This window comes from Lagopus leucura, unplaced genomic scaffold (genome assembly GCF_019238085.1).
Source record: "Lagopus leucura isolate 7727_CA_CO unplaced genomic scaffold, USGS_WTPT01 Super-Scaffold_100022, whole genome shotgun sequence".
Lineage (NCBI taxonomy): Eukaryota > Metazoa > Chordata > Aves > Galliformes > Phasianidae > Lagopus > Lagopus leucura.
In genome coordinates this window covers 5,144,480-5,155,299 of record NW_024962275.1, presented here as the reverse complement: position 1 = coordinate 5,155,299, position 10,820 = coordinate 5,144,480, and the positions used below count along the sequence as shown (strand labels likewise).

Sequence of the window (10,820 nt, the reverse complement as noted above, 5' to 3'; positions counted from 1 at the left end):
AAGGGAAGGGAAGGGAAGGGAAGGGAAGGGAAGGGAAGGGAAGGGAAGGGAAGGGAAGGGAAGGGAAGGGAAGGGAAGGGAAGGGAGAATGTGAGAATGTTGTGTGACTGGAAAGCAAACCACAAAGGGCAAGTTTCTACTTTATCAAAGCTGTGTCTGTTTCTTAGCTTGATCTGCATTATAATATTCATTTGCGAGCGATATGCTGCATTTTTGGTAGAAAAGAGTGGCTCAGCTGTTACTTTAAGAGCAAAACAGGGCTCACTTAGCTTGGAGGCTGCACTGAGCTCTTCCACAACAGGTGGAAAGGGACAAAAAGGGTTATTTAAAGGCTGCTTGTCCTGGTTGCAGTGGCAGGTGTGCTGGCAGGCGCCGGGGCTCAGTGACCTTCTAGGGCTGTGCTTCCACTCCAACGGAGTGGGCTGATGTGACTGACAGGGCCTCTGCGCCCTCGGAACATAACGTCTGAACTGGTCTGAGTCATATTCCAGCTGGAGGCAGCAACGCGAAGGCAGCAGCCACGTCCGAGGGCCCCATCGGCCAGGCAGCACCGGAGATGCCGGTGCCGGCAGGGCCACCTCAGGCAGTGAGGCCGCTCGGGGCGGCCGCGTGTTAGGATCATCGATCCCAAACCCTCACACAGACAGACTTCCCCGCGGGACCTCTGCCAGCCCCTCGTGACGCCGGGATCGCTCCGCTACAGACGGCCTCTCCGCACAGGGCGGGGGAGGCGGTGAGGAGACGCGCGCGCTTCGAGCTCGGCGCTCACGCTGAAGGTTCGCGGCCACGTGCGCCGGGTAACGGCATCGGCGGCGCGCACGCACGCGCATATCGCCCCCGGCCGCTCCTCACACGAACACCTGCGCGCGCCGCCGCCCTTCTCTCCCTCCGCCTCCCTGCCTCCCTCCTTCTCTTCTCCCGCCTCTCGCGCCGTCCTCTGTCTCCGCGCCGAGCCCCGCCTCACCAGAGCGCTCGGCGCGGCCAATGGGCGCCCAGCATGGAGTGGTCGGCGGGGGCGGGGCGCGGGAGGAGCCTCTCTGCGGCTGCGCGCGTGCCGCCCGCGGCGGGAGGCGGTCTCAGCGCTTGCGCGCGGCGGCGCGCTCGTCCTCTCCAGAGGAGCGGAGCGGCGCGCGCCTGCGCCCTTCGCCGCCCGCCGCCCAGCGCCCGGGAGGGGGGCTCGGTGCGCCTGCGCGTCGCGGCCTACGTCCCCCCCGTGCCCCGGAGGGGGGGTTGCTGCGCATGCGCTCCGCGCCGCCCGCCCCTCGCCAGCAGCAGCAGCAGCAGGAGGAGGCGGAGGAGGAGGCGGCGGCGGCGATTCTGGCCGAGGGGAGCGCGAGGCAGTGCGAGCGCCGCTGCCGCCCCCTGTGATCCGGGAGCCCCAGGTCCGGGCGGAGGAGGCGGCGGAGGGCGGCAGAGCGGCGGCGGCGGCGGCAGCACAGCGGCAGCAGGAGGAGTCTGCGCGCGGCCCCCCCTTCCTCAGCCCCGCTACAGCCCCCTCCCTCCCTGCGCGCTCCGCTCCGCACCGCCACCATGTCGGCGCCGGCGGCCAAAGTCAGTAAGAAGGAGCTCAACTCCAACCACGATGGGGCCGACGAGACCTCAGGTGAGGCCGCGCCGGGGGCGGGAAGGGAATGGCGGCGTCCGGCTCGCGCCGCGCCGACCGCCATTTTCCCCGAGCGCACGGGCCGCGGCCGGGCCGGAGGCGGGAAGAGCGCGGGGCCGGCCGGGCGGATGTGCAGGCCCCGGCGGCGGCGGGAGGAGGCCATGTTAGCGCCCTTTTGTCTCCGCTCCCGGCCCGGCCTTCTTCCCCACGGGCGCGGGCGGGGCCGGGCGGGGGGCGCTGCGGCCTCGGCGGAGCGGCGGGACCCCCCCCCGCTCTGCCGCTCTGGCCCCCCCCCCCCCCCCCCCGGAGCGGCATCCGCGGAGCCTCATTGTGCTCCGCCGCCATGATGCTTGGCCGCCTCTCGCTTTCGGCGCCGCTCCGCCGCGTGGTGCCGCTTCGCCGCGCGGGGATGGAGCGCCGCCGCCGCCGCGGGGCCACGCGGTGCCCGACCGAGCGAACCGCCCGCGCCTCCCCACGTGCGATCGCGGCCGCTCCGCGCTTTCGAAAGGTCGCCGCCGTGCCGCGGGTTTCCTCCCGTTTGGCGCCGCCGGAGGAAGGGCGCAGCTCTCCTTCCTCCTTGCCCGCCGCACGCTGCGGTCGCACACGTGCTCCCCGCGGCGCGACCGGGCCCTTTCGGGGAGAGCTGAGCCATGCGGGGAGCGCTGATCGCGCCGCGCCGGCCCCTTCCCGCTGCCGCTCATTCATCCCCGGGCGCGATGGGCGAACGGGCGGCCTTTAACCGAGAGCTTTGCCGGACGCGTCCGAGGGAACGTAGCGATAGGAAATACCCGACGAAGCGTGACCTCGGAGTTCTGTCCTTGTAACTGACCCATCCCGCGTGCTTTTGGGTTTTTAGAAGGCAGCGCGTTCCTGGCTGGGCTGTTCCCATTGATGTTCCTGTCTTTTCCGAACTGCTTAATGCGTGTTCTTTGAAATCTGTTGGTCTTAGGCTTGTGACTGCGTAGTGAAATTGTTAGTTATCTCTCCCGATTTGCTTACTGCCCACATTGATTTGTAAAACCACCTAGAGGAACTGGAGCTGTGATTTTTGGACATAAACTTGTAAGCAGTCCCATTTCTGTGAACTTTTCAGCACTTCAGCCACACTTCACCGTAAAGTAGGTGAAACTTGGAGGGCTGGTAGTGCTGAAGGCACTAAATAGAAACGCCTGTATTTCTGCAGTAGGTCGCTGGGAAAGGTCTTAGGAGAAAATGTCAAGTGATTCCTCAGGTTCAAGAATTGAGGGATTTTGATGCATTTTCATTTATTTTTCAGAAAAAGAGCAACAGGAAGCAATTGAACACATTGATGAAGTACAGAATGAAATAGACAGGTAAACATTACAAAGCTTTTGTTCTTCTTTAGCGGAAAGTAAGAGATTTCCAAAAATAAAAATGTCCATGATGTGCTTGGCAGTGGTTCTCAGTCCCTCCAGCTTCCCCCACAGGGTGTGTTGTGTTCTGACCTGACCAGCTTTAAGAATTATTTGTCTGTGACCAAAATTTTGAATAAGTGCCTCCATTTCTTGGTTAACAGTTTTTAAACTGATAATACAGAACTTGAGTTTGTATTTTTAAATTCACTGTGATAGTTAAGAGCTTTATTACTTACTGATTTTCCATGCTGACGCATGTGCTGTTTTGCAAAAGTATTCTCATGCTTTTGAGCAGTGAAGTTGAAAAGATAGCTTTATTGGAAATATTTTTATTATACATGTGTGTTTTTGTAGAGTAACAGGTAGAAAAGTTCACTGACAATTTAATTTCCCCAGATAGTGCGTGCTCTGTCTGTATTTGGGTCTCATCTGCATGCACATTACCCTGCTATGCATGCAGGTGAGAAGTAAGGCTCAAGTTGTGGTTTCAGGGCTCTGTCTTTTAGAAAGCCATTTAAGTGTTCTATCTTAAGGCTTTATTGATGTGGGGTACAAAGTTGCTTTGCTGTAGTCATGCTTACCTGCCCCAAAATTATACAGGGTGGGTAACAGTGTTATGCACTACACATCAACAGGTGTCTTGCAAACAAAATGTGTAAGATGTTGAATACTACTTTGCATTGCATCAATAAGGGTCTGCCCCTCGTGTAATGCTGCAAAGCATAACATACACTTAGAGTGCTTCGTTAAGATGTGTGTATTTGCTTCTGGTAGGGTGTCTCTTGCCAGTGGTTACGGCTTTGAGCCTCTGTTTTATGTTTGAGCTCCTGACTATTATAGTTAAATCCATTCAGTTTGCAGCTAACTACTGATGATACAGTTTTCTCTCGTGAGGTTAGCATGGCTCTTTCTATTACAGACTGAATGAACAAGCCAGTGAGGAAATTTTGAAAGTAGAACAGAAATACAACAAACTCCGCCAACCATTCTTCCAGAAGAGGTCAGAATTGATCGCCAAAATCCCAAATTTCTGGGTAACAACATTTGTCAACCACCCGCAAGGTATATTGCTAATAGCCCTCTGTTTCCGTACATTCAATGCTTCCTTGCTTATAATGTGAGGCTCTTGCTGTTCTGAGTGTTTTCTAGGAATACTAGGCATCACTTACACAGAAGCCTGCTTCGTATGCAAACACTTCCTTTTGTCACAGGGTACATTTTATAAGCTTTTTGGCTCTTGTATTTGCTGACCAAAGGAACATCTTGATCACTAGGATTCCATGGCAATTTTCTTCCTGTATTTTAAATGACAAGTTTCACACTTTCCACAAATGATCAGCCCCTTGAAAGAAAATACAGCTGCTAGTACTCGATTTTCTGGCTTCTGTCTTAAAAAAATGGGCCACAGGAAGTTGGCTCAAATGTGTTGCTTTTCAGATCATATGCAGTGGAAATCTCCTGTATTTCTTGTCCATGACATAAGTTTAACAGCTTTGTTAACTTGGAATTCCTGATTCTTCTTCAGTATCTGCACTGCTGGGAGAAGAAGACGAAGAGGCACTGCATTATTTGACCAGAGTTGAGGTGACAGAATTTGAAGACATCAAATCAGGTTACAGAATAGATTTTGTAAGTACTTTGAATACTCCTTCGCTTGTGACTTTGCTTTTTTGAGTGCGGTTGTGTATGGGCTTGTAGTTTGTAACTTAGTCTTTCCAGTTGTCTATTTAGTACCAGATTTGACTTGGCACGTATACGATTACTTTCTGTGAGTTCTAACTTTTTGCTTTCAACTTTGCAGTATTTTGATGAGAATCCATACTTTGAAAATAAAGTTCTCTCCAAAGAGTTTCACCTGAATGAAAGCGGAGACCCATCTTCAAAATCAACTGAGATCAAATGGAAATCTGGAAAGGTGTGTCTCTGTGTATCTGGGAGAGGCAGTTGCTGCTGTATGTGATACCATCATTTTCATTTGTGTTCCTTTCTTTTTTTCATAACTGCAGCTGTCTCTTCCCCTTTCAACCCCTTTCCCTCTTTTCTGTATGTGTAGTTCATGTTTTGCAACACTTATATGGAGATACATAATTTATCCTCAATTCTGTACAACAGCTCAACTTAGCTACTGTGCAGAAATCACAGTTCTAGTTTGAAGTAGCTGAATGGTCTTTAAAATATACCACAAAATCGATGTGAATTTTAGTATTGTTCAGTTAAATAGTATAAGCTTATAAACGTTACGATTCTGTTAAGAAAACAGACATTGGAAGTTTTGAGTTACCTTGTAACCCAAGAAAGAATGGGTTAAATACAGGATGGTTGTGTTCTTCTCAAACTCAGGAAAGTTCTGGGCTGATGTGGTGGATGTGTTCTTGTGGCCATACGTTGCAGTGCTGTGCGCGTTTTTATTTGCTTACCACAGAGAATGTTCTGAAGACTTCAAAGCAGAGCATGCTAAGATAAGAACACCTGGCAGGCTTAAATCTCACTATTAAGTTAAAGACAGAGCTTAGAAGTGTGGAGACTGACCATTTTTAAACTGTGGATTTATGTGGTAAATGTAGCATTGAGCTACAATCGCAGCAACTCTAGAGCTGTATTAAGCTATTTTAAGTTTGGCATTTCAGTAAACACTTGTTTACTTCCGTGACAGGGAGGCATAAAGGAAGTGCAAGTTCTTGTGTATCCACAGTGTGTCAGTGGAAGTCATTTAAAGAAGTAGGCTTACTGCTGAGTGGTACCTTTTGCTATGAATCCTTAAGATTCCAAACATTTATTTTATGATTTTTCCCGGAAAGATGGAATAAAAGTCATGTTTTGGTTGTTTAGACAAGTGTGTTTCTAAATGGTGCTCATGTTTTACTTTTTTGGGGGGGAGGGCGGGGGGTGGGAGGGGAACACACACAAAAAAGTGTAAAAATGCATTTAGAGAACTTCTTAACTTTGTTTTCAGGATCTGACAAAACGTTCAAGCCAGACACAGAACAAAGCCAGTAGGAAGAGGCAGCATGAAGAGCCAGAAAGTTTCTTTACCTGGTTCACTGACCACTCTGATGCAGGTGCTGACGAGCTAGGAGAGGTCATCAAGGATGACATCTGGCCAAATCCATTACAGTACTACTTGGTAAGAGGAGCGCCGTGCTGTTAGCCGTACCTGCAGAAGCGCTGCGCAGGTAAAAGTGAATTTGATCATTGTAGTTATTGTATGTTCTTTAAGGTTCCTGATATGGATGATGAAGAAGGGGAGGGAGAGGAAGACGATGATGATGATGAAGAGGAAGAAGGGTTGGAGGATATTGACGAAGAAGGAGATGAAGATGAGGGAGAAGAAGATGAAGATGATGATGAGGGAGAGGAAGGAGAGGTGAGCGCTCAACCTTTACCTGTTCCATCTCTGATCTGTGGGAATCAAATCGGTTCAATGGAGGGACTTTGTGAGAATATTGAGCCATTGGTATGAAGGTAGTTTTCTGTGCAGTCATTGACGAAGTTTTAGAAGGAGAGAAGCAGAACTATTACTGCTTTAACTTACAGTATTTCAGTGTAGTGGTAAGTACGTTTGTATCTGAGCGTGCAAATAACCTAGTTTGAGTGAACCTGCAAGGAAAGTGCTCCAGATGAATTAGGATATTAGTATCTGCTCTAGCTTAATAAAGTCATTAATTAGCGAGCATTATAGCAAAACTTTACTTGTCAGTAGCTTTTGTTGGTACATCCAGTTCTGTGATTCTCCTGCCTGTTGGTTCATTTTGGCTTATTGGCATTCTAGCTAAGACTCTTCACTGCATGCAGGAATTAAGTTTTGCTTAGTAGCAAGTGGGGCTCTGGAGACAGCACTCAGGGCATCGGGAAGTTGAAACTGAGCATTTATTTCTAGTTACTGAGGCAGGAGGACTGCTGTGTGTGGTACCAGGCACTGTGTGCTGAGTAATGGGCTGTAATTAGAATACCATCCTCTGAAAGTTGAAGAAATTTGCTCTTCTGATTTGAAAAGGAAACACAAAAGAAAAAGAATGAATTCACTTCCTAAATGATGAATGTTAGTGATTCTAAGTCATGGTAACTCTTTCAAAGCTGTTTTTTCAATGGGACGTACAGTACTGACTGGCTTCTGCGTGCTGCATAACTCATGATAAGTGTCACTATTAGTGAAGAAGGACAGATGATCACACAGTGCTATGAGTAATACTGTAGGACTGTAGTCTCTAGGGTAGCAAAACATTCTAGTTACTGCATTTGAAAGTTCGTGCTATCTGGCGTTTAGTGATTAGACTTTTAATTGTTGTTTATCTTTCAACAGGAGGATGAAGGAGAAGATGACTAATTGAACACTGATGGATTCCAAATTCCCTTTTTACCTTTTTAATTTTTCTCCAGTCCCTGGGAGCAAGTTGCTGTCTTTTTTTTCTTGTGCTCAGTCTCCTTGTTCTCTTGAGGTCTCTTTTTCTCTCCTCTACACCATGGTTCACAATTTAATTTGGGGAAAATACCTTGAGCAGAAGGCAGTGGAAAAGAATCTACCGGTTTCTGTTTCAAGTTCATTTTTATCCCTTTCTGTCTCAAAACAAAAACTGTTTATGGAATCAACACACCATATTCTGTGGGAAAAAAGAAAACCTTCTGCTCCCTTCACTCTGCTGGAAGCTGAAGAGTGCTAGGCCCCTGTGTAGTAGTGCATAGAATCTAGCTTTTTTCCTTCTTTCTCTGTATATTGGGCTCAGAGATTACACTGTGTCTCTATGTGAATATGGACAGTTAGCATTTACCAACATGTATCTGTCTACTTTCTCTTGTTTAAAAAAAAAAGAAAAAGCTAAAAAAAAAAAAATGGGGTTATAGAAGGTCAGCCTGGGGTGGGTTTCAGATGTGTGGGTGGGGTAAGTGGGCATTTTGACAACATGGCTTCTTCTCCTTTGGCATGTTTAATTGTGATGTTTAACAAACATCCTTGCAGTTTAAGATGACACTTTTAAAATAAAATCTTCTCCTAATGATGACTTTGAGCCCTGCCACTTGATGGAGAATCAGCAGAACCTGTAGGATCTTATTTGGAATTGACATTCTCTATTGTAATTTTGTTCTTGTTTATTTTTAAATTCTTTTTTTTTTTTTTTTTTTTTTTTTTGTTTCACTGGAAAGGAAAGAAAGATGCTCAGTTTTAAACGTTAAAGTGTACAAGTTGCTTTGTTACAATAAAACTAAATGTGTACACAAAGGGACTGGTTGGTCTTCACTGAAAGAAACAGTTGTAATACTCTGTTTTGGATTTGCACATAGCTTCTTGGCATTTTTGGGGGCGTTTGGTCAGTATTTATGTAGTGCAATGCAACCTTGTGGTTCTGTGGACTGGTAATCGGTTCATTTAGGTTCCATTATGGCAGTACTTGGGAAGTGCTTCGTCTGGAGGTACTGCTGTGTGCTCCACTTCTTGAATGATGCGCCAGTCGTGAGACGAGGCTGTAGTGCATATGGCTGGTATGAAGATAAAGCTTATATTCATGTTCTGCAAAAAGAAAAGCCACTTGTCTCAGCTGTTTTAGTACTAACTTGGAGTACCGTACCTCAAGGAAATCAGTTTGCGTGAGAAGACCGTGCAAACTCTGAATAAAAAGATGGCATGGGCTCTAGTAAGACTTTCTGTGGTTCTAGAATTCTGTTCAGGTGAAAATAAATATTCAGTGCAAGCAAACTTCTCGGGTTATTTCAATTAGCAAGATTCTTGGAAGCTTTTGTATAAAGAAGCTGCTACTTACTGCTTTCTCTCCTTGGTAGCAGTGTGTAAATATGCTTTAGATAGACTTCTTTTTTCCTCCCCCCGTGTTAAGAGACTGTTTGAATAGCTTGTAATGATTTCACATAGAGGTTGTTGGTATTTCACAAAGTGTAATGAAAGTTGTTTTAACATGCTGTGCTTTTGAAATATTTAAAAGATTGTATTAGCTAATCTCAAATTCAAACAGCTAGTTCTCTTTGGATGTGTAGAGAAGACTGTCTTCTGGGAAGACTTGCTCTTATTCTCTGATTCCTTTTCCTCACAGAATTTGCTGTAATCAAATTCTGCTTTTTTTCTTTCTTTTTTTTTTTTTTAATGCTTAAGAATACACGTAGCAGAGCAAGATTAATCTCTACTTGAGACATGCCCAAATAACATAGGAAAGGGGAGAGTGTTCTGTAAGCGTTGGATCCATCTTGGATTCAGCCTGGTTACCTGAGATGGTACAGCATCCATCTGCGTGCGGTCAGTGTGAAATAAGGCCATTTACTTTATTCCATCTCAACTAGAGCTTCTGCTCAGGACTTTCTGCTTGCAAAGCAAATGAAAATATTAACTAATTTTTTTGTTGTTGTGTTTTTGTTTTTGCCATCTAGAGAGAGAACAAATGAAAGTTAAGAAGCCTATAACTTCTTTGTTTGCTTCCTTTTTCTGCTATAAGGTAGAAGTCCACTACCTGTTGTGGTAGCAGGTTGATGTGCTATGATTACTTGCCCTGATGCCTCACAAATGTTAATTTTTATGTAATCCTAATCGATTGTAGGTCTTTATGGATAATAATCCAGCTAGTCTTAATGCTTTGTGGAAAAAAAAAAAATCCCAACCTGTGCCATTGTTGCTAATATGTCTGTTATGATCAGAAAACCTACAAAAACTGTTTTGAAAGTAATCAAAGCTTCGGGTTCTGTAAAGTCAAAATGCCATGAGCAGGAAATGGAAAGCACGGATATTGAAATGCTTCGTTGGAGGCTTCCTTGTCCATTTACACAGGGATGGCGCGGATTTTACAGGATAACAAAACATTCTTACTGCTGTACTGATGATACTGAATTTCCTGTGAAACAGAAGGTTTACTACTGGCGACAGCTAACGAGTAAACTAATGTGCTAAAAAACATATTTAAATGTAATCTTAAATAGTTTTTCTACCAATAGAAATGAATAGGAATTAACACATTTCTCAACACCAACAGTGAGGAAATATTGGAGGTGGGCATCACGCGCTCTGGCTGTTCACGTAATGTGTAATTTGACTGAATATAAGTATTGGGTGCCCATTTTTACTTGAATTAATGTGTTTGCATTCAAAAAGGCATTTAGAGGTAATGTCCACCTTGGATAAGAATGGGAGATTAATTTCTATTAAACATCTATCTCTTGTTAATTCTCCAATGCTGCTTAAGCTCCTCACATGCAGTTGATCATACTGAGTGAAACTTGTCACAGATGGAAGCTGAATTTAGGCTTTATGGCTTGAATTTCCAGGGTTAAAATATGGAATTGGTGACAATTTAAAGTTACTGTACTTAAATGACTTAAACGACTTGAAGGTTATTTTAAGTTTGAAATTTAATTGCTATAAAATTGAATCCTTTGTCTGTAATTTCTAGTGCCAAAAGAAAGCAAATACATCCATGTGTGTAAATAGGTTTTTTAACATGTATGCTTATTCAGTTGTCAATACAGGTTTTGTCCCTGTAAACAAGCATTATCTGAATCGATTTCTCAGTCATTCATGCCATTTGTTTGAATCTGTAAGCTTCTCTTTGTACCATTTCAAAAGGTGCATAATGGTGGCACTTTGTTTATCTGATACTGTTCCTGAATTTTGAAGCCATGTCTTTTTTCTTTTTTTCTTTTTTCTCTCCCAAAAAGAAAACCTGAAATCACTTCTGATGTACCTTCAAGCTATCCTTCTATTGGAAGGAATTAAAGTACCTTTAACTGTAACTTGATGTTACCATTTCTAAGAGTCTTTTTCAAAAGAATCAGCTATTAGTCCCAAACTGCGTTGTTGGGTGGAGGTTGTTTGCTCTCTTTTATGGACTGCAGGTGCCTAGTATGGCAAA

General features: G+C 45.8%; 1 protein-coding gene across 1 annotated transcript; it reads left to right on the top strand.

Annotated features, from left to right (window-relative positions):
• The first annotated feature begins 1,459 nt into the window (after positions 1-1,459).
• On the top strand, positions 1,460-10,706 carry SET (SET nuclear proto-oncogene). The gene is made up of 8 exons (XM_042879277.1): positions 1,460-1,603; positions 2,880-2,937; positions 3,899-4,041; positions 4,505-4,608; positions 4,781-4,894; positions 5,933-6,103; positions 6,197-6,343; positions 7,280-10,706. Exons 1-8 carry the CDS (start codon positions 1,531-1,533, stop codon positions 7,301-7,303), a joined length of 834 nt encoding a protein of 277 aa, XP_042735211.1. The 5' UTR covers positions 1,460-1,530; the 3' UTR covers positions 7,304-10,706.
• The last annotated feature ends 114 nt before the right edge of the window (positions 10,707-10,820 follow it).